Source organism: Notothenia coriiceps, unplaced genomic scaffold, assembly GCF_000735185.1.
Source record: "Notothenia coriiceps isolate Sejong01 unplaced genomic scaffold, NC01 NC01_scaffold00008711, whole genome shotgun sequence".
Classification (NCBI taxonomy): domain Eukaryota; kingdom Metazoa; phylum Chordata; class Actinopteri; order Perciformes; family Nototheniidae; genus Notothenia; species Notothenia coriiceps.
In genome coordinates, this window is record NW_011341412.1 from 38,049 (window position 1) to 61,595 (window position 23,547).

At 37.2% G+C, this 23,547-nt stretch overlaps 2 protein-coding genes across 8 annotated transcripts in view; both read right to left on the minus strand.

The window, feature by feature from the left end:
• Positions 1–4,228: 4,228 nt before the first annotated feature.
• LOC104944725 (probable lysosomal cobalamin transporter) lies at positions 4,229–19,248 on the minus strand. Its single transcript, XM_010770295.1, has 7 exons — positions 19,183–19,248; positions 18,955–19,057; positions 17,232–17,336; positions 17,004–17,153; positions 15,752–15,818; positions 5,977–6,068; positions 4,229–5,534 (listed from the first exon to the last, which is right to left on the minus strand). Exons 3-7 carry the CDS (start codon positions 17,295–17,297, stop codon positions 5,424–5,426), a joined length of 486 nt encoding a protein of 161 aa, XP_010768597.1. The 5' UTR covers positions 17,298–17,336; positions 18,955–19,057; positions 19,183–19,248; the 3' UTR covers positions 4,229–5,423.
• A 2,189-nt stretch (positions 19,249–21,437) lies between these two features.
• The window catches only part of adgrb3 (adhesion G protein-coupled receptor B3), a 45,396-nt gene continuing 43,286 nt past the window's right edge, over positions 21,438–23,547 (minus strand). For 6 of the 7 annotated variants that reach the window (XM_010770296.1, XM_010770299.1, XM_010770297.1 and 3 more), the window contains one exon: positions 21,438–22,516. In XM_010770296.1, coding sequence (XP_010768598.1) covers positions 22,271–22,516 — 246 coding nt within the window. In that variant the 3' untranslated portion in view covers positions 21,438–22,270. The remainder of the gene's footprint in view (positions 22,517–23,547) is intronic. The other variant, XM_010770300.1, reaches the window with a different exon arrangement.

Here is a 23,547-nt window from a genome sequence, read left to right on the forward strand (position 1 = left end):
GAGAGGTTCCAAACTGTGCCATATGGTCTCTCCTTGACAAAAGACATGGAAGAAAGGTTATATTTGCTGACCCTGTAAATGCCTTTGTAAACATACCTCTTCCTAGGGCTGCTCGTTTATGGCAAAAATCATAATCTCGATTATTTGGGTCAATAATTGATATCACGATTATTAAAAACGATTATCCATTTACTTTGAAAACATCCATTTATTGAAAAAAAAAAGTGAACAGTATGTTTTTAACAGTTGATTACCATTAACTTTAAGTATAATTCAACTGAAAAAACAATAAAATAAAAAATGTATTAAAAAAAAAAAAAAAAGTTTTATTTTGATTATGTTGTTTTCATAATCGTTGCAAGCCAAAATCGTAATTGCGATTAAAATACGATTAATTGAGCATCCATACCTCTTCCTTTATCCCTGTTCTTCAGTCATTTAAAGGAAGAGGTATGGATGCTCAATTAATCGTATTTTAATCGCAATTACGATTTTGGCTTGCAACGATTATGAAAACAACNTCCCCGTTTCACTTCCAGAAACATACACACGCTCGCTCACTGTCGCTCTACCACATCTCTCTCTCTCTCTCAAGTAACCCAAACCTGTTTTGAAAAATGTATGAGTAGAAAGTAAGGTATTTCTGTTTAAAAATGTTAAGAGTAAAAGTAAAAAGTCGTCAGAAAAAGATGTAGTGGAGTAAAGTACTGATACCAGAAACTTAAGTACAGTAACAAAGTATTACTCCACTACTTCCCACCTCTGTTCTCACTTATGTGTTAAACAACTTTGCAGAAAGGGTTTTAAAAGGTCTTGTGACAGACATGCAGTCCAGTTCATGTTTTTTCTATCTATGTGGTAGTTTCATCCAACAGTACGACACAACTTTTCAAAACACAATTCCCTTTTTGTTTTGACAGCCTGCAAATAGGGCAAATAGGTCTCCAGACAAATTAATCAAATATTCATTATATTCTATACCAACACTTCCTGCAGTAGCCAAGTTCAAATACAAATATTAATAAGATCTGAGTACTTTTATTATTTTCCTGCTTTTTTCCCCTTCTTTTTTTTCACTTGTATTGTCATTACACAGTACAGGTAGCCTACTATGTAACGAAATGGTTTCTCTGCATTTGACCCATTCTAGTGTTAGGAGCAGTGGGCTGCCATTATGAACGGCGCCCGGGGAGCAGTGTAGGGAACGATGCCTTGCTCAGGGACACCTCGGTATCACTTGGTCTTGCCGGGACTTGAACTGGTGACCTTCCAGTTGCCAAGCCAAGCCAAGCCAAGTCCCTATGGACGTCGTCAAGAGTATTACGACAAAGACTGATTTATGACTGTCATTTAATGTTCATGCATAGATCTTTAAATACAAATTAAATGGTCTTTGTTGCAAATGTGTGTTCGACCAAAAGGTCCTATGTGTCTGAAAGTGAAAATCTGTATTATTTAGTTGTTGGTAAATTGTGCAGGGACGTGTTGACAACCCTGGTGGACAATTCATCATCTGGGAATGAGTGGCAGGCCCCACAGGCCCATAAGGGCTGAGAGGTTAACCTGCTGAGGGCCTGGAAACACTGAATCAACGTAATCACATTGATCCCTGCGTCACATTCCTCCCTGGAGACATGACTGAGGGGTAGGCAAACTGTTCGCCTATCAAGGGCCTGTCAGAGGAGTTGAAGCCCAGAGGAAAGACCAGGGGCCACCCAGAAATCACAGAAACCATCCGAAAAAGTGTTGTGGAGGACATAATGACAGAGCAAAAGTGGTGTAATGTTCAAGTTCACCTCCATCAATTGCAATAACTTTGGCGGTCCGCCGACTTTATGTATGGAGCCATGTTGCTTGGTCAAAATGTGTCCATGACTTTTATGAATACAAAACAATTGGCATCCACCACAGGATGCCAATCTGAGGTGTGCTCTGTGTGCTAATTAGCAAACGCTAACATGGAAGACAGTCAATATCTTTAAGAGCAAATGTTAAACATTATGTTAACACTGTCCATGTAGGCTAAGTGTGTTTGAATTACAGACATTTAAAGAAATCACGTCAAATTGTGTCAAAGGAGATTTATGACTCCAAAACGAATGGCATCCACCTCCACTACATCGTGTTTGCTACAGTAGCATCAGTGCTAACTAGCCAACGCTAACATGGCAAAGATAGTCTATATGCTAACAACATTGTCTACATGCTAACAACGTGGCTGTTGTCCGTAGCTATGGCTAATTTGGCATGAAGGTTTACTATCGAGAATTAATTATCTAAATCCTTTTTTTTTTTCTTTTTTTTAAACTCTGACAGTATAATTGTAAAAGTTACAACAGTCTCTTGAGCTTTTTCATAGGCTAGCAAAACATTCATATCCAACAGGGAGAAAAACTGCAGGGAGTTAGAGTTAGCTACCCTATGTGGCAGAAAATAGGTGGCCTAAAGCTACAATTCAATATAAAACTTGTACTTTCCAGTATTGTTGATCTTAAATAAAAAGTTCTGAAATTAAACTTTGTAGGACTCCACAGGAGGTACTTACCATGCACTTAACGGTAAATTATGTTCCTTCATCCTGTGGAGCAGAAATATGATAAATATTAAAGAGGCCCCTGAAAAAGCTGTAAGCATTCTGTTCTGTAGCCTAATTCTCTCAGTATTACAGTACTTCAAATAATCATTATATGAAAACAGGGTTTGCCTCAGTAAAAATAAACTTGACTTTCCTCTTTGTCAAAAGCCCAAAGAGTGGACAGTTTTGATTTGTTTTAGTTTAGTTTGTTGGAGTTGTGATATCGGATAGTCAATGTTTGGGAATTTGTAAATCCTCAAGGCAATACACCTGTTTTATTTATTTCAATTGTCTAACTAATAATTAGTTGGATGGCCAGGCGGGACACACACTGGCACCTAACCAAATTGAGTCTAACATTCCATTACTTTCTTGGTCTAGTAGTGACTAGAGGTATAATGGTATATATCTGTTTTTGGAATACAATTATTTTTAAGATCTGAAAGATTATTTTAAAATCTCACCCGCTTACATCATAGGGTGTCACTGCAAACTCATACATAAAGAGTTGATTAAGGGTTAAATTAAATTAAGAAAAGGTGGTGCAAAAGCATGAATGACAAACAGAATTTGGATAACAACTTTCAAATAGCAAAGACCATACACTTATGTAGTTTGACAATAAAACCCTAAATTAATCTGTTACTGTATGTATTGCCCTCAATTACCTTCTTATTGTGTGGCTCCCAGCAAATATTACATTTTCCTGAACATATTTCCTTAATAATAAGTACATTTTTCACAAACAAACTTGCAAAAGATACCTAAAAAGAGATAGAGGAAGGAAAAGAACGATGAGACAAGTCTGGCTTTTGAATAAGGGGTATGACAAGGTAGGTTCCACTCCGAACAGCAAAAATCCCTCTGATCTGACACGTTGATTACACAATCCTCTCTGCTAGAGTTCTGGGGCTCTGTGTTTTTGGCTCAAGGCTTATTTGGTTTATTAGTGTATGAGGGGGTGGCATATCACATACTGGTTTAACTCAAAGCAAGCTTGCACAATAGTTATGACAAGGTTTGCATACCCCAAACTCTAATTTGACATGTACTCAACATTTTATGCAAATCCATCCGAAACAGCCACTGAGTAGTTATGCTAATTTACAGAGGGGTTGTATTTAACTGTCAGCTTCATTTGATACGTTTCCTTAGTCCTCTAAAAATGTCAAAACCTGAGCTTAAAGCAGCAGAATACACAAGCTCTCACGGAATTACTGATAGAGCTATGTGGTAATGTACTCCTTGTTATAGTCAATGACTACTGAAGATAAATTAGAGAAAACTCGAATAAAGCAGCGCTGCAAATCTGCTTTAAGGAAAGCAGACAGTTTTGACACCATCTGGAAAGATGCTCCCTTTATTGTGTTGCAATTAATTATATTGGTTCTAGTAATAAAAGTCGGGCTCAAATGTAAGCCATTAGAAATAAGAAGTGTTTTACCAAATCACTCTGAACTAATTAAATGACGTGTTGAATTTAGAACTCACTAACAATTAGTACAACAGAAATAACTCATTCTAGAACACATCAAATTTGGTTTTGATCTACTTGATTAAAACCACATTTGAATTAAACATAGAAACATTGATTTCCTCTGTAAAAACAGAACAATATTATCATTCAATGACTATATCTTTTTAAGAAAAGAGTGTTTTTAAAATGATTTTATTCAATATTGACACAAGAGCATTCTTATCACAGGCGAAAACGATAAGTGGTGCAGCTTTTGTCATCATGTAACCACATTTCTAACTGCAGGTAAACAGACTTTACCTCAAAGCAAAAACCAAACTCATCTGATTCAGGCTAGAAGTAGCACGTGCACGTACAGCAGTGTGTGCCCATCATGTTGCTATACATTCACGAGGCACATGTATTTGGTTTCCATATAAATATGTTCAGATCATTTGTTAATTAAACTGTATTTATTCATTTTCACACTTCTAAATACACAAATAACAAATAGCTGATAAAAAGCCATTAATAGTTCACACAAGCCCGCTGTTGATTATCTCTAAAATAAAGTACTCTCTGATTAAAATAAAATCACATCCATATTAGATTATTCTGTTTCAATTTAGTTTGCAAACTTTCCTCATGTTCTTTCAACACAGGCAGCAAAAAGCTGTTGAACCAATTCCATTCAAAATCAAGAATAACTCAAATCTTTTGCGATTGGTCCTTTACATTTCACAAAGTGCAGGTACAGGTACAGTAACGTTCGTCCAAATAACGGTCTGAGATAGCAAATGACTAAATGCAGAGAAAAAGAAACAGCAAACCATCTAGCACTGTATTTAGCCTCAGACAAAACAAGCAAAACAAAGCTTGAATGTTACTTCTGTCAACACCTAGAATGATTTTATTTTGACTAAGAAACAATCTCTTAGTCAAAAGAAACAATCTCACAGAACAATTTGTGGATGTTTAAATGTGTTCTGTCTTAAAAGGTATATTAGAGCCAACTAAAGGTGGGTGGGGGGTAAGGTCAAAAAGTAACCATTTAAAGGGCCTAGAAAGTGCTAAGAGAAGGTACAAAGTTAGTTTAAATACAAGTTTCAAATAAAGCTTAAACATGTGTGTCAGTGTTCAAGTCAAGTTAATTCTCAAGGTGGGACTAAGTTGGAGGACACTCCCAGAATCTCAAAGTTATTATTAAAATTCACCAAATAAGACGCAATCATCAGTACCAGTAGTCTCATGTAGGGGAGGGATGAGTCAACTCAGACTAGAATCCACAAGACGCCACGACAATATCTCCTTAAAAACAATACATCACTGACATCCATTTTGAATTGCACCTTCTAGTCCCTTTTAAGTTATGTGGGGAATATCGACTGATTATTAGTGCACATATTCATCATCACTGAAGTCCGAGTCGTCGGCCTCCACCTCTCCTTCGATCACAGACTTCTTCCCTCTGCAGCACGACACCGCCAGACCGATGAGGAAAGCCTACAAATATATAAAGGAGAGCACACAGGAAATATTTCATGAGGATCATTTGATCAATAGAATGCATCAACAGCACCAGGAGGCTATTCAACATTTTGCTGAGGAGATTAGCTGCGCGCAGAAAATCATTTTTCAGTAACATTTTTTCCTGAGAAGAAATTAAATGATGTGCCTGGGCTCTCACACTGTTCCCCCTGAAGAAAATACTGTTTAACCGCTTTTAAACTTAATTACATTCTTTAATAGAACTTGTTTTTGTAAATGTTGAGTTGCTCAAAAGATACAAATAATAATAATAATAATGTCAATATGTTTAATATCTAAGAGAAATTGTCTGAGATTTTTCTCCCCTCAATAAAAAAAAAAGAAAGAACATTCAACTGTGATTCTCACTCAACTTTAAATTAAAGAGATGACATTGTGTATACATCCTTGGACTTACCCCGATAAAGGCCCAGTTACCAAAGTAGTAGATGGTGCTGAAGAACCAGAACTTATGGAGGAACAGATATGATCTTGTCACAGTGCACTGGTCTGAAAGGGACAGAGAAAACAGGAGCATTCAATCATTTCATCTATACAACAGATTTGTACTTGTATTCAACAAAGGGTCCCCTGATTGTTAAACACAGATATTCTAACAGAATATATTTAAATAGGGAATAATGTTAAATTAAGTGGTAAAGAAATGAGTTTCCAGCTGTTTTTCTGGTGTAACATTTCTGCATGAAGCCAATGAACACCAATGGAAATACCTTATATGTATCTAAAAGTAAATAGGTAACTAAAGTTTGGCCAATAGGTTGTTGGTTAACAAAATAAAAAACAACATTTTTGATTTGTTCATTTAATATAAACAGATGAAAAAACGGTTTTACAACGATAAAATGTGACTGCCCTACCCACAAATCTTTATTTAAAATAATATAGGTTCATTCCTGTCCTTTTAAACACTTATCAGAAACTCAAGTTTAAGGTTCTTTGCCATTCCTGAAGAATGCTGCATATTTGCCAAAACATTCAGCAATTTCTTATTAGTGAAGTTACATTTGAAATCAACGATTCTCAGCTCATCAGAATTTGCATTAAAACAGATATAACTGTTATTTTTAAATTGTAAAAACTGAGCTGTTCCAGTTCAAAAGGCCTTTAGGTGAGTCTTAGCCAAGAATCCCATCCTCTTTAAAATGAAAATATTTTTATTTAAAAGTTTGCTATATCACACCTTGACAACCTCTGCATTTTTCTAGTTTTGATTCATTGATACAGAAACCCTTGAAGGAAGTAGAGGGAATCGTTGCAGAGAGAAGCACAACATAGATTTCTCCTACAGAGTGACTGATGGTTGGCACAGGTAGAGGAAGAGTGACGACAGGACGAAGACAGACAGACAGCCCGAGGAAACAGGGTTTTCGTCTTTAGAGAAATATGAGAGGTAACTGGTTCCGGGAAAACAGCATGAGTGCAATAAAAGGTGACATATATTGCTAGATGGGGTTAATAAATGCACAAGTGTAGCTCTTGTTATACATCTTTGTTATAAATGGCTCTTCAGTCACTTAAGAGCCAAAAACAGGCTGCTATAACCATGGAGCAGTGCCTCGGGCAGATGTGTCACTATAACTAAAGAAGACAACCGGTCTGCTGAAAAGAGGAAATCCATGTCACTGTCAATGTGAATGTGGCTTAACCAGTCGATAAAACAGGGATGATTTAACATTTAATAGAGCCTTGCATCAAAAATAACCAGTATTACACATTTCAGAGGTAAAAGCGTGACACGTGAGGAGACACCAACAAATTGTGAAGACAGTGAAACATAGGTTATGGGTTATGCATGAAACCCCGATTCTCGGAGAGGGGATTAAAACGAATTTGGGACCCTCTCAAACTCTCAAGATTATTACGTGAAATGGAATTCAAGACATACTTGCTATAGTGTCCTCTTTAGGGTGAAACGACATCTATCATAGGGCTGGGCGAAGTGAAAAAAATCTATTATCTATGTTTGACCAAATACCTTCATATCCATATGTTTACAATATCATAGGGCCGACCATTGAAGCTTTCGCAGAATATTCACATAATAAGATCTTTGAGAAAGCAGATCAAAGTATATATTAGAATTGTGTTGAAAATGTGAGCATTTAGCTGTAATGCAGCCTTTAAAATCAGGAATAGACACTTACTATATAACAATATACACAATATAAGTCTCATATGACAACATCAATATAAAAGCCCTATTACATTAGACAGCCGAACTACATTTACAAGAGATCTCAATAGTCAGGATGTTAAATATTCAATAAGCTATAACAAAAATAAAAAATGGTATTGTTGTATACGTTGGGCTCAATCTAAGTTTAACATATGTGAAGGATGTCTTATTGTTCCCTTTTCATTAGGACTACATGCTGATTGATGTCTTGCTGAAGCTGCTTGGATGCGCCTTTCATATCCAACAACTAAGTGCAGCAACAATCATGAATAAACCAGTCCAGACAACACTTCAGTTACCTGCGATGTCCTTGCCACACAGTAAATGGAAAAGTTCCCTAGCAAGAAGTATGAAAAGCTTTCTCAGCAAGCTAACCTTGTTTACTAAGCAGACGCTAACTCACTTACTCACCAAAGTAACATTTGTTTGAACGTGAATGTAATAAGTTAAATCTATTTCATAAACCAATTTGAACCTGACAGGAAGTTTTAAGCCATTTCTCTGGGTGAACCTCTGAAACCAGCATTGGTCGAGATAAACAAGCCTTTACTCTGAAATGTGCTATTACCAAGAACAGTTCAATCAATATTGACTAGGCTCTGTGATCATAAATATAAACACATCAAAACCAAAAACTTGTTTATTTCTTATGAAAAAAAACAAATAGCTTTCTGTGTCTGTGGAGCCGCTCTGTGCTTTATTCTCTTGACATCACCTTTGAGTCTCAGCCCTCAAGTTTTTAACAGAACTTGATCCTGCTATTGATCTGTCTGGCATAGACGGCAGGAATAATTTAAGAACTCTTAAGCTGAGTCATTCTCCTTTATGTGCATGCATGGGTATTGGCAGGAATGGGAAATGCTGATGACGTCAAGTGCGGCAAGTGCCATTGATATGCATTCGTCTCTGCTCCAATTGTTTTTGTGTGAAAACACAGGGAGAAAAAGGAAGCGGTGGAAGAAAAAAAACGACTTGCCTTCAGATCACTTGTATTAATTAACTTACCATGTACACTGAAGCAACAAAAGGAAAAAGTGACTTCAATATACTCCTAATCAGACTTGTATTATTTCAACAGAACAAGGAAAGAGACACGTTCAACAAAGTGGAGACGAAACGCTCTGTCTGGCTATGTTCGAGAGCCATCTGGAGCATTAACGCTAACCCTGCTGAGCTGCTCCTATCACACTGTTCCTTCCAGAGCTCTTCACACTGCCTTGAACCCCATGAGCAGTACAATCAGACCTCAGTGTGGCTTAGAAATGAGCCATTAAAGTAAGCATTTTCACAAGTGTTCCTCTTCAGAGTGTTCACCATTAGAGCAAATGACATAGTCACAGCAGCTGAGGATGTACCAACAATCAGCTCGTACTCCACCAAGATCAACACATAATAGAAGAAGCTACAGTAGTCTAGCTGCATCCCCATGACCCCCTCTCTTTTCCTCTGGTACCTCAGCCATCTGTAGCTCTCCAGCTGCTCGCCTGAATTGCAGGGCTCCGAGTGGGACCTACAGATGGTTCACAACAGTGGTCTGCCTAAATATATTATCATGTACACCACTGACCCACTTCACCTTGAAATCATTACCGTTTCTCCGATAAGAGCACGGGCACGGTGTGCGGGTGCAGGAAATGTCACCTTGACTCATGATACCTGGGTGAGTGCTGCCCTGTGTAGCTTGATGCATAATGTATAACTTTCATATCATTCAAATACAAACAGAAAATCCTGAACACACACACACACCCACACCCACACCCACACCCACACACACACACACACACACAGTGCTCTTTGTGAAAGCGTCTCTATCAGCAAGGCCTTGTGTTCCTCCACTGTATGCTTTTACTTCCTCTCCGCCTTAAAAGCAATAGAGTACTTTCATCGCAAAGTCCTTTGAGGATGTTGATGTTCCTTTCAAAGTTCCACTGAACTATTTTCAAATTGCTGGCTTCTCATATTGTCAATACAGTTTACACAAAAGCACATTTTTGCTTGTTCTAATTTGCAGCGAAATCGATTTAAGTAAGACATCCTTATAAGACAGAGATGGCAATAAATGTACACATAACCTTATTTAAACCAATCACCAACAAAGAAAATAATTGCTATTCACAATATGGATCTTGTTTCCTAGAGATATATCTCCAAAACAATTTGACTTCAGCCAATCACACAACATGCCAACAACCCTTTCATAATTTAGAAGTTTCAAATATTCACTCCATTTTTATCTCATTTTTGGTCTCCACCATCTCCTGAGGGAAATACATGGACCATTACGTCACAAGCTCCACTATGTGTACCAGCTGCTCCCTAAGGTTTTCTATGTGCTGTTTTGTGCTTGGCAGGTAGTAGGTTTTTCAGAGCTTTTTTTTCAAGGTAAAAACTTGAAAAATACCAATTAGAGCAGCTTTCGGCAAAGAGTATCATTTTAATGACACCTTATTTGTAGCCCTTTTCAGAAAGTGTTTTTATTCTATTAGTTCACAGTAGAGGTCTTTTGTCAGAATACTAAGCAAACAGATTTCATTTGAAAGTGTATTTTCCTTCAAAAGGTAAGGGGTGTCTGTGGATTATAAGATGCTTAACGAGAATAGCTTTTTGATTGACACATTCCATTGTAATCCAAATTGATGATGATCCCCTCGATACAAAGAAAATTACTATTAATTTGTGTTGGGGTTCAGGGAGCCTCCTGTTGAAATTGCTTAGGCACCTGACATCTCAGAGGCAACACATACAATTATGACCATCTTCCCCCTGAAGCTCTTTCAAACTGCGCAGCGGAAACTGGCAAGTTGCTAGGAAACCAGCAGCAGTCCACAGTTTAAAAAAAAACACTCCTCTTTATTAGAAAGTTTCTTCACTGGGATTCAAACTAGAAATAATGTGATATATCTTCTAAGCTGAAAACTGGACTTCAGCATAGTTAAAATTCAGCTTGAACTTCCAGCGAGACATTTAGAGAATGGCTCGGGCGTGAGGGGTCGAATACCACAATAATTATAATTGTGTAACTGAGAGTGTCGACCTTAATGGTGGAAAAGAGCAAGAAAATCATTAGCAGGAAAAGTGGAACGATGACCCAGAGGGCATTTCTTGGTAAATTGAGTTACTGTGTCAAAAACCAAAACATGTGTGGATCTATTGATATGAAGGGTGAAATAAACTCTGCTGCAAAGTGTCGGAGCCGCTATTGCATTAGGAATGAAGTTGTTGTTGACATACTCAGGTTTTAAAATGTGCCTTTTAATGTAAACAAGATGCACAGGGTTTATTAAAGAGTGTAACACAATCGACCTAAGATAATTGTTATGTTTTGGGAAGACATTTTGTCAGGAGTGGTGTCTGGCATTAGTCATCATTAGAAATGGACATAAAGACAGAGAAATCTATAATGAAAGTGGTCATAATGATGTCAAATCAAATGCATCAATTACTGACATTAGAACTTCTTTAAATTGGTAATGGTCCATTAACATTTAAAAATCCTCAACTTTAAAATAAGATCATTTGAAGCCAAAACAAATGCAACATAAACGGAAATCATCAAGTACAAGTATGTAAGATGGTAGATGTTGAAGAACTTTGATGCCAGTCACAGTCTGCGATCAAAGCGCTTCGCCCACCATGAGAAGCAGCGGGAGCATCATGGTAGAAAGAATTATTTGAAAGAGCAGCCTTGTCTAATGCTGAGAAGTTTTCAGCAAGACTCCACGAAGACATACATCTTTCGGGGATTCATTAATAAAATGACTTGAAATAAATAAAGTGATTTACTACACTAAAACCACATTTGGACTAAGTGCAGCATGGGTTGAAGTTTGTGTCAATGGCACGAGTGAAAATGAGTGGATATAAAATGAATGGATTAAGATTGAACTTTTCCCTGTCTGGAATTAACAGTTGATTAAATAAGGAGGAAAGCAGTATCACTACTGTGCCGATACTCTGATTCTTCTTTTGCTTAAATCCGTTTTATACCCCGTGTTAAATCACATAGTAGACTTCAGAGTTCAGGTTGTCTGGGGCCATAGCAACTAATTCCTAAGGATTCATTTCCATTTGAGTACATACTCCAAATGAGTAATGGTGTGGTAATGACCTTAGAGAAGATAATGGAGAGCTTGGCAGCGAGCACCTGCTCATCAAGATGTTGGCGTCATTACATCACCGTGACCGACCGGCCAATCAGTCAGCAGGCTGACTTATACCCTCTTTTGCCTTAGCTGTGGTTTGATCCAGTGCCACACTAAGGATTATTACAAAGTGATGCTCTCCAGAGCCTCTTCTCAATCTGAGGCCATTTTCTACCCATTCTTATTTTAACATCTACAGCAATGTGTCAATGCATATCTAAGTTTGTGAATCTCTTGGTCATGCCAAATACAAAAAAGAAATCTCACAGGAGAGGGAGAATGGCATGGAGAATACTATTTCTATTTTTACAAAGCATACAGATAGAGTACGCTGCCTAATGCTTTGCTGTTATGGCTCTACATTTAAAATAGCAAAAGATGAATACAAGGAAACCGAATTTGAATATTATAATACATTATGTTACAGATTTCAACATGATAAGGATTAGATCATCTGAATGTAGATATTATAGGGTAAGGTTTTTGAACAGTAAGGTATGTGACCATACTGTACTCTTCTATGTATTTTGTATTGTACATTATTTTATGATAAAATGTACATAACCTGCATTGAACAACGTAAATGCCTTTTTCCTATCAGTGGAACAGCATCAGTTTAGGTCCTTAATAATGGGCCATGCAAACAGGGATTTAAGTATACATTATTTAAAGAGCACAGATTATTGATAGACATTCAGAGGAGATGAATGGACTGACTGGCACATAGCCATGAAGTCTTCGCCCCGTAATCCCTCTCCGTGCCTTTATACTGCTACAGATAAATAAATAAAAAACCAAATTTCACCGCAGCATGATGAGGTGCTCTCTACTTTATGTAAGAAAGAGTTGCAGGAATGAAATATTTCACCTGTTACTTTCTACAGTGTATGAATCGGTAAGCTTCTGTTTATATTCCCTTGCAGTCGCATGTGTTGTCTCTGCATGACACTTCCTCCTCCTCATGGTAGGAGGTGCAACGGCTGTTATGAAAGCAGGAGCCATTTCCAAGATGGCAAAAATATGAACCTTTTTCCTAAACTGGTCCAAAGAGAGAGCAGAAATACTTGTGGCCATTGCCCGAGGGATCCTGGCACCTACTTATACTTTGACATGTGCTCTCAGTAATTAACACTGCTAGGGCAAAAAAAATGTTCTTACTAATTGAGCATCCTGTGGTGCCAACAACAAATTATTATTATAAATGTTGTAATTTTCTTAATCTAGCTCAACCTTTACAGCTTTTGTGGCTTCTCTTCTAGTGAAATACTCTACAATACAACTTCCAGAGAGCAATAAACAACACGACGGAGCGGTGCAGAATCATGGATGAATCTGTCGGGTTGGTTGTAATCGTTGTAGGACGAGAGACAAATTATTTGTTTGCGAAAAACAAACACCCAAATCAATTCATTTCCACAATTCTGTGTGAATAGTGATGTAAACAAGAGCATTATGGGGGATTGTCATTTCTGTAATTAATGCATGTTGGCAGCTTTGGCATTAGTGTACCAAGTAAACATAGCTGGATTAATTGAAAGCAAATGTATGTATCAATTTGTCAACAAAAAGTATTTTATTTGCATTTCCTTTATAGTTTTAGTCAAAGTTGTTATTATATATATAATTATAAGAGTTGTCTATTGTCTAGATAGGAAAATTATCCTCAGTTGAAGGGCAACATAGTGCCAAATGTTTTGACTTGAAAGAAACATTCATTTAAAACGAAATACCGTCTAGCCTTGGAATAGCGACGAAAAGAGCGACGACCACCTTTTGAGAAAGGTGCCATATATTCATGAGAACTTGGCCCAAAGAGGTAAGCTTCTTTCAAATGCCAAATACATTAGTCCATTAGCACCTCCATGTTGTATAACCCTGATATCGTTGTCAACCATTAATTACAGCCTCTTCTGAAAGACCAAGAAAACATGCTAATGGCTTCTGGTTCTTTCTTCGTTTTGTCTGTAGTTTAGTTAATTGTCTCAAGTTATTCCTATTTAGTTTATTTGTTTATAGTTTCGTGGACAGTCCCCATTGATCAACTGTCACAAAAAACAGTAACAGCTGTTGTCCCCGGCCAGATGATAATAGACACCCTTAAAATCACAATATATCAACAGCATTATTGATATGCAACATTAGTTATATTCAACATTAGTTATATGCAGCATTAGTTATATGCAGCATTAGTTATATGCAGCATTAGTTATATGCAGCATTAGTTATATGCAGCATTAGTTATATGCGGCATTAGTTATATGCAGCATTAGTTATATGCGGCATTAGTTATATGCAGCATTAGTTATGTGTTTTTTAGACGAGCAAGTTTTTTTAAGGTGCTGCATTTTTAAATAATTGTATCCACACTTCTAAAGGGAAGAACCTTGTACCCACTAACAAATGGCATGTCATACAATGTGGCTTTGAATATGCATTACAGTGTGCTGAATTGAGGTAGATTCAGTTCAATCTATTCCGTATGAAGTATTTTTTAGCCTTGAAGACTTGTGAACAAATGCAGCAGTATCAGTATGCCACTACTCCCTATACTTTAACTTCAATATAACTAATACGAGCAGCAGCAACAACTTTTAAATAGTCCGGCGATTTAACATCAATTTGAAATTTAAAACAGCTATAGGCTAATGGCATATTTGGTAAAACGTTTTTTAAGCAGTTCTGCCAACCAACACTCACATCCTTCTCTTAATGTTAATGGGAGCTATTAGATGAAACATCTTTAAGGGGAACTCTTCAGCAATAAATGAATGACTGGCGGGATTTGCCAGCTGTTGCTTTTAGCTTACAGTAGAACAAAACTAAAACCTGTATGTAAACAAATAAAATGGAAACTTAATCAAAACGTAAGAGTCCGGAGAAGGAAAGTATTTGTAAAATGACCAAACAATATTTATGTACACAAATAATGAACTGTACAATACTTAAGGGCTGGTACAGCCAAAATAAGTATATAGGAAATATCATATATGCTTAATATTTGTGAGAATCCACCACTTTTATTTAACTGTTTTAATGTGACCTTTACTCAAAATATGAATTAAATATTTGACATTTAAACCCATCATCACTCATTAGCTACTCTAATTGCAATGCGTTTCCGTGTCTTCTGGGACAGCATTTATGGACCCACACCTAGTTTCATTTAAATGAAAAAATAATAACTCCCCACGCTAATAGACCTCCCTTACAAAAACAAACATGCAAAACAGTCAAAACACTCTAACAGGTTGAAGATAGAGTGGTGACTGGGGTAAACTGATGGGGGGGTTATATGTGACTGGTTTGCCAAAGTGCAACAATCTATGCACGAATAATTGATATCATAGGCTGGACTTATAAGTGAAAGTGATTCTATTCATTACATTTTTTGACAGACAGACTGCCACACAGACATAATTAAAACTATCTCTGGCTTTATAACCGAATATGGCAATTCAAACTTATCAGCTCCCGCACTGACAAGAGCCTTATTTTAGCTTTCTGGCAAATTAATAAATGACTGTGATAAAGCTAACTGGTAGGATGTACATTCACACATTAATGTTTTTCATGGCTGATTTACTCTAATAAGCGTTGGCATGGAGACGGCAGGAGTACAGCATTAGTAAATATTTGTCCTTGGTATTATTCCCTCTTCTGAATAATGAATGGTATTAAGACAACTGAGCTGTGTTCTACACGGAGAGGCTCGGCTGAACACTGTCCTTTGCTTCTTCTGGTATAGACTTGACTTGTGAGCGATAAATCTTTGATGCTGTGGTGTAAGTTCTTCCAACATCTTACTGTTGGGCCACGCTACCTTGCTGTGCTAGCAGTGATGACACACTTACCCTCAGGCGCATCAGCATCACAGATCCTTGTGGTGCTGTTCCCTGATGCAGGACCTGCTGACGGCATCTGAGAAAAAACACAGGAGGCACCAACCTGTTTAGAAAAGAATCACTTCCAACTACTTGATGCCGTACTAACATATTGTTGCTTTGAAAGAAGCGTCAAAAGTATATCTTGAAGTCTATAACACTACACAACATAAATTAAAGAATGAGACAATAACAGAAAACCACCCAAAAGTTTGAAAAATGCAATAACTAGGATTCATTTTACATTTATATTCAATTTAATATTGAATAATCAATTTCTTGCACAATTAATATATAAATACAGTAATACCCTGCATTATATTTGTTACTGGAAATGTGTATTTCCACATGTATATTTTCCACATGTATATTTTTTTACTTTTTAATGCTATTTTATTTCTATTTCAGAAATATTTTTGGACTGTTTATTTCTAGTGTCTTGATTTCTCTTATGTACATTGCCTTGTTTTTTATGCTGCTGCGACACAAAAATGTCCCAAATTGGAATCAATAAAGTACTTATCTATCTATCTATCTATCCATCTATTTGAGATCTAACAGAGGAAAATAAGCCTTTAAGTTTACATTTAACTATAAACTGTTAATTAGGGTGCACTTTAACGAGGACATCACATGATAAAGACAACCTAAAAGTTAATTAACAAAATCTCCCTGTGCACAATTCTTATTTTCCACTGCATACAAGCAACATTGTACAAGCTTGACTGGTAGAAAATGATGCATAATGTATTCAGATACTGTAGGTAAAAAGACTGCAGCAGAAAAGGCATGTTTACTTTGAGTCATACAGAAAAGGTTTTTTTCTCTCATTTAAAAAGAGTTTGTTTCAGCAAAAACAACACTGTGGTTCCTTTTAATGATGTTGTCTAAAGGGTTTTTGAGACACACAAGGGTGGATCTAAAGCACATGCAAACACACCCACACAGAGAATGCAGAGCGACATCAGTTCACACAGAGGCTATACTTTCATTCTACAGATCCACACAGTAAGAGCCCAGTATCCTAACACAGACAGACAAAACACAAGAAGAACAAGAGTCTGAAAGCCCTGCTACCAGCCTGCAGAGAACATGCTGCTGGATCAAAGTGGTTTCAACCCGCCGACTGACCGACACTGACGTCGTTAGAGCCTCAGAGTTGGCAATTATTGATGACACTAAAAAACCATAAATAAGGGGAATTGACTTCACTTTTGCTCACCTGTACGAGATATTTCTGGCTGCCATACATGACGTACTGTGGGGCCAGGCTGTAGATCATGTAGCTGGTGTGAAGGACGATCAAGAGAAGAATCATACAGAGGAAGAGGAGAGCCTGGGGGCGAGTTTTCTTGGGTCGGATTTTGTACAGCTGAAAAACCAGAACATATTGTTAATGTTGATATGGTGGTACGTTAATAGGCTAATACACAATAAGGCCTTTGCTTACCCTTATCCAGAAGAACCAGATGCCCATGTTGCGAATGCCAGCCATGGAGGTCACTACAAAGTACATGGTGATGACTGTGATCAGGATGTAGTCCAGCGGAAACACCTATGGCCACATGGGCAGAAGGTCAGTTATATCTCTCACAAAGTAAACATTATTGCTGTTAATGGCTGGTTTCCTCTCAGGGATGCTTGGAGCTGTTAAAGAGCAACTTACATCAATTACAATTGCTCCAGGCAAATTAGTCTAAAGCACATCGAGCTGGTCCAAGCACCTGTTGATTATTTTACCTAACCTTAGAATTAGCACAGTGCGTTTGAGTATTACATCAATTAAGTTCTCTCATGTTCTGATTTAACCTCAAACCTGATCCCTATGCAGTTTTCCATTCTTCTTGGTATGCGGCACTTAATTTCTTAGATATCAAGGTCATACTTCTAAACACTGGCCGTAGACATTTAATCAATGCCACTATCTATGAGGCCATTCTTTAATGTCTGAGCTGTCAGTCAATTTTTCCTCTAAACTCGGCAGTGGAATACTAAGTTTAACAGAGCGTCCGATGTCTTGCAGCAGATCAGGAGGAAAGAAGAAAAGGTCCTGATGTAATGTTGTCTCAAAAGTTCACATTTTAAAAACTCTAAGGCAATGCTAAAATCAAAACTTTATAGAGAAATAGACATGATTATAACATTTAACTGGAGAGAACACAACAGTCAAGAAAAGCGAAGGAATACATTGTGGTTCATTCATCAGACATCCATGCAAAACGTTTTGGCCGTACATATCATTTAATGAAAATTACATAAATATTGTAAATGGCAAAACAGAATATTTATGGGCGATGCAAAGATTTGTTGTACCTTATTTACATTCATCTTTGTTATACTCCACTATACTTTTACACATTTTATTTCCTAGGTGTCCAATTATGGTTACAGAGAAATGTAAATGATGAAACTTTATTGATTGACCTTTTGACCGCAAAGCGCACAGTGGTTTTAGATTAGTTAAAACAGACAGCCTGGTGATGTTAGGCAAAGTATGTCATCATCATTATTATTAAAGGATGTAAGGTTGTTGTATAACACTGTATTGTACTGTAGGGTTTTACTATTATTTGTGTCCTTCGTGGAAGTTACAATGACAATAGGTTTTTAAATACTAACTTCTGCATCACTGTGAATAAGTGGTTTCAGAATCAGATCAAGAGCTTGTTTATGAAAACAGTCTTTCTATAGTAACTATCCTGCTATCTCTCTATCGCTGCCATTTAACATCTACCATGCTCCCACTTATAGCTGTGTTAACTGTGTTTTCATTTCCCTCAGCCTTCCTCCCGTGGAACATTACATTATTTTGAATTGATATCAGAATGCAAAATCAATTGAGAGTTAATATGGGTATCATTTCCCTGTCTGTAATGTTGCTACCTTATGGTTGTTGGCTTAAGTGGTGACTGTAAGAGCATATTAAGGAGTGACAAACTGCTAATTGTTTCATAAAGCCATATGACTCATTGAATGTATGGAGCCACTTTTGCTGTTGAGATTTTGTTATTTTAAAAAGATCACCTGCACTACATTAAAGCAAATACACTTTTGAACAGATGGAATTATGCTTAATTGAGGAAGATGATGATGGAAACAAAAAAATATGTTTTTAAGCACATCTTAATTGAGGATAATCATCGTTGTGACATGACAGATGAGAGGATACTCACCGGCTGTAATACTAATAGTAGTTCATTCAGAGGGTTGGTGATGTTGGTGCCAAAGATTATGAACCCAGAGCTGATTCCAGCAGAGTGGAGAGCTTTATCCAAACTGAAACACACGGAAATACTTAAACACGTGTACTTAGGTCCAGATTTACACATAGCAGAACAGAAAAATGTTGGTTGATTTTGTGCCGTACTGCCTGACTTTTGAATTGTTGTGTTATGACTTACTTTGAAATGAACAGGGCAACAGTGAACAGCAGGGCAACCAGAATAAAGAAAATGCCCAGGGTTATCTGCAGAAAAAGCAAAAAAAACAATCCATTACAGCAGTGATTATGTTCCCCAAACAGGGAACAAAGGGATAAAGGAAGAGGTATGGCTGCTCAATTAATCGTATTTTAATCGCAATTACGATTTTGGCTTGCAACGATTATGAAAACAACATAATCAAAATAAAACTTTTTTTTTTTTTNTTTTAACAGAAATACCTGTACTTTCTACTTCATACATTTTCAAAACAGGTTTGTTACTTTAGTTTTAATCTACGTTTGGTGGCGTGATCATTATTATTTAGAGTCATTGGGTGCCTATTGATTTTAACACGATCCGTGTATCCATCATTTCCTGGTCTTCTCTAAAGAAGAGGGACCAATGAAAACGTTGTAATTTTGCCGTTGTTCAGCATCGAAGCATTAGCTAACACAATGACATTATTGTTCTATTAATATAAAGGGAGGTCATTTACTCTTTAAAACAGATGGTAGTTATGGGTACTTTTTACTTAAGTACATTTTGAAACTCATACTTCTTTACTTTTACTTGAGTAAAGAAGTTTAGTCAGTACTTCTACTTTTACCAGAGTATCTGTACTTCTACTTGAGTAGGATGTGTGTACTTTTGCCATCTCTGGTAGAGAATAAATAATCTGTCAAGAAATGTGGACAACACTGACTTAAAATATACATTTTCATTTCTGCATGTGCATTGTGAAATGTGTTATGCTCCGATGCTGGTGAGTCACTACGCAGACCTGACTGACACAATTCACCCAGTAGAGCTGGTGCAGAATTCTGACCCCATACACATTAAGAGCTCCATATTTGAATACAATCAGGTAATGTAACATGTCTGATATCATCTGTCTCCAAATGATATTCATTCTGTGCATGAAAAAGTCTGTCAGCTATGCATTTATTGTGCAATTCTTACGATTTTTGGTGCAGAAAATAAGTTTTGACAACTGCATCTATGGCTTGTAAATAAAAAAAATGCATTCAAAGCTAATGATGTGTGCTTTCCTGAGAAGGCCATGGTGATGTTATGTGTAATGTCTGTCTGTAGGAAGAGATCACATTTATTTTAGAACAATATAACTTCTAAGTCATTTACATTACATTTGGTACATTTACTGCACCAAATAAAGTCATCTTACAGCAGCTAATAAATGCAGTTTCTAAAAGAGTGTATATATATTTTCATACATTTTATGGGTCTATTTGACATTCTGTCAGATCGTATTTAGGCCTACAATGTATCCGGGTAAAAATAAAACCCAGTGACTGTTTAAGGCATTTTTGGACGTTTTCACATTAATGAAAAATAATCTCTTACAGAGCCTCTAACAAGCAGCAGTATATCATTAACCTCATTATGTCTGGTAGAGAAAAACTAAATGCACTGTAAATTCAGACGGTTATGTCTAGACAGAACTCTGCATGTGATCAATTTACATGTACTTGGTGACGTCATCAGAGTCCTCATTAATGTTAGCCTGTGTTTATTATCTTCCCCTGTATTCCCTTGTGCCATTATCCTCACTGATGGGGCCGATCAAAGTCACATCACCTCCTCCCTATCTTCCTCCTCTCCTGGTGGACCCCTCCTCCCTAGAGGCTGGACTCATACAGAGACTCTCATTGCCGAAGTGTCAGCCGTACCGCAAACCACCAGATGGGACACACAAGATTTTCCCCTAAGCCCTCACACCCTCCTTCCATTTGTGCTCTGTGTGGACCTGTCTGCCCAGAACAATCTCAACTGATCTTATCAGGTGAGCCTTCTGGAGCCACAGAAATCTATTAGGAGTCGAATGTTTCCTATCCAAAATTCAGAAATCAGATAAGAGTGTGAGAGATAACCAGATATGAGGTGAGTCAGGAAACTTTACAGTGCTTCACCTTTAACTGCAGCTAGGATCTAAACATCATGAAGGGAATGACTAACATGAGATACAAATCATCAGAGAGGTACTGAAGAGAACTTTTAGACAATTTGCATTTTTTGAGTGAATAGGACACTGTCAATCATGTTTTTTTATCTCACAAGTCCAATTCATGTTCACCATCCTCAGACAGGGATAGCTGTATTTTCATATCAGTCAAATTCCCTTCATTGGGTTTCATACATTCAAAAGTCAAAGTGAGTAATGAGTTCCACAATCAACAAACCACATAAACTTGACACAACCTCTGAAGCAGTACGAACATATTTCCTCTTTTATTTACATTCCTTTTCAAATGTTAACATTTTTCGCTATAACTTTTGATCAGGTTGGCATTTGTTCTCATTAAAATAAATTGGCACAAGTAAAACATATGTAGACAAAAGTTTATTTACACCATACAACATTTTGTTTTTAAATATTTTATACAGAGCTGCAGATGAGAGAGCTTGCTGGGATCCTTCAAGCGGATTCTGCAGTATTAAAGTTGTGAAATATATTATTTATATAAAAGTGAGTATTATCTTTATTGCATTTAAAGCAATGAAGAATGTAGCTTGACAAACATTCATTTTAATATGACAGAAAAATCCTCTTTGCCTCCCATGTTTTATATTATAAAGTAAAAAGTGTAGTAATGGCCAAACAGACTGTTATAAACTTTTTAAAAACCTGCATAAATATATACATTGTGCTCCAGGATCCAGTTTTATGAAATCAAAACTGGATCCAATGAAGCTGGGACGACATGGCATGTCATTTGCTTTGTGAGGTTTCATCTTGAGAGATTACCTTTTTTAGCCAATTCCTCAACAGATAATTTGAAACACATGATGGTAAATAATGTACACCAGGCTGCCCCACACTAAGTACACTAGTGAGAATACAAAAAGTAACACTGATGTTTTTTTTCCCTTTTTTCTTTTTTCTCTCCCCTCAGTCCTTATATTGTATTGGCACATAATGTCCCTGCCACACTCGTATAATCCAGATATGTATGCCAAGGCTGTTAGAAAAGTCTGTTGCTTTATTCAGTGCAAAATACATCTCGCTCTCCTCCTTTTTCCTAGTTTGCATTTCCTCCTTCGTCGCCCTCTAGACCTCTGTTTGGAAGTCTCCCTCCTGGACATCTAAGGGTAAGTTGACACACTTTTCCCACTCTGCAGGCGTCATCTCCAGTGAGTCCTTGGTGTCAGATTCTAGTACATTCATAGTGGCGTAATTCTGGTACTCACAGGCTGGATTGTAGCTCTCCCATGGGTTCTTGTTTGGCATTGCCTTGTCCTGTGAACATGGCCAGTGGGGTGTGATATTAGTGGCATGACTTCCTCTGCGGCTAGACTGGTATTTTTACAACGGAAGAAAAAAAAGACATTTCCATCCAAGTCAGTTCATTCAAAAGGGCATTGAATGCATTCCTTACAATTGCTAATTGAAAAATAATGGATTAATTCTATGGGAAGCATCAAATAACAAAGGATAATGACAGTGTATTAAATGTGACCATGCTTATCATGGAGTCATTAAGAAATGGTGTTTTCCCCAAGCTCAGAAATGGATGCACTGTATGGGCTCCATGTGTGAGTCATTAACTTAAATGTGCTCTCATTGACAATCTCACAGTCGCTATTACGAATAAGGAAGAGAAGCTGCTCCCAGTCACGGGGAAATAAAATGGATACTAATGTCTGCAGCCAGCTCTGTGGTACTGTAGATTCATTTTGGGGGTTAAAAAAGAAAAAAGGGCAGTGACAATATACTGTTTTTTTATATAAAAGATCTAGCACTGGTAACTAAGCAACGGGCCTCAAATGACATAGTGCTGTAGGGATGATTGAAATGTGAGTGAAAAAAAGGATCACATGCAGCCAAAAGTCTGCCTGACATTGTCTAATATGTCTGGCTGTGTTTGGTCACTAGCCCAATTCCTACTTGTTGCCTTGAATACAAAAAGCATCGCTGCTGACATGCCCAATGTCCACAGCTCCCGCCAGGTGTGGAGACAGAAGGTGGGACTTTTTGATTTGCAGCAAGATCAGAACGAATTCTCATAAAACTTTTGACTTGACAAAGAAGAAAAGTTTCCCCCTCCCACACACAGTTGCAATCATAGAAAAGTAAACTTGAGGTAATATTTGTATAGATGTTGATAGGTTAAAAAATCTGCCATGCATTAATGGAAAAATGATGGGGTTGCTAAGTAGATAAATGTGCATGTAAATAAAAGTGCATTCATGGCCTTGCATTGGAATGGATGCACTCTATTGCAACAAGATTACTAAAGGTCTTTTCCCTGACACTGACGTTGTGGAGAAAATGCTTCAGTGCCTTTTTTAGGGGGCAGCCCCCTCACTCGCCCCCCCCCCCCCCCC

Coding starts and splice junctions, on each gene's coding strand:
- LOC104944725 (XM_010770295.1), bottom strand. CDS start 17,297: ATGTACTTTGTAGTGACCTCCATGGCTGGCATTCGCAACATGGGCATC. Junction 17,154..17,231: donor TCTGGTTCTTCTGGATAAGG/GTAAGCAAAGGC, acceptor CTGGTTTTTCAG/CTGTACAAAATCCGACCCAA. Junction 5,535..5,976: donor GTAACTGGGCCTTTATCGGG/GTAAGTCCAAGG, acceptor ATATATTTGTAG/GCTTTCCTCATCGGTCTGGC.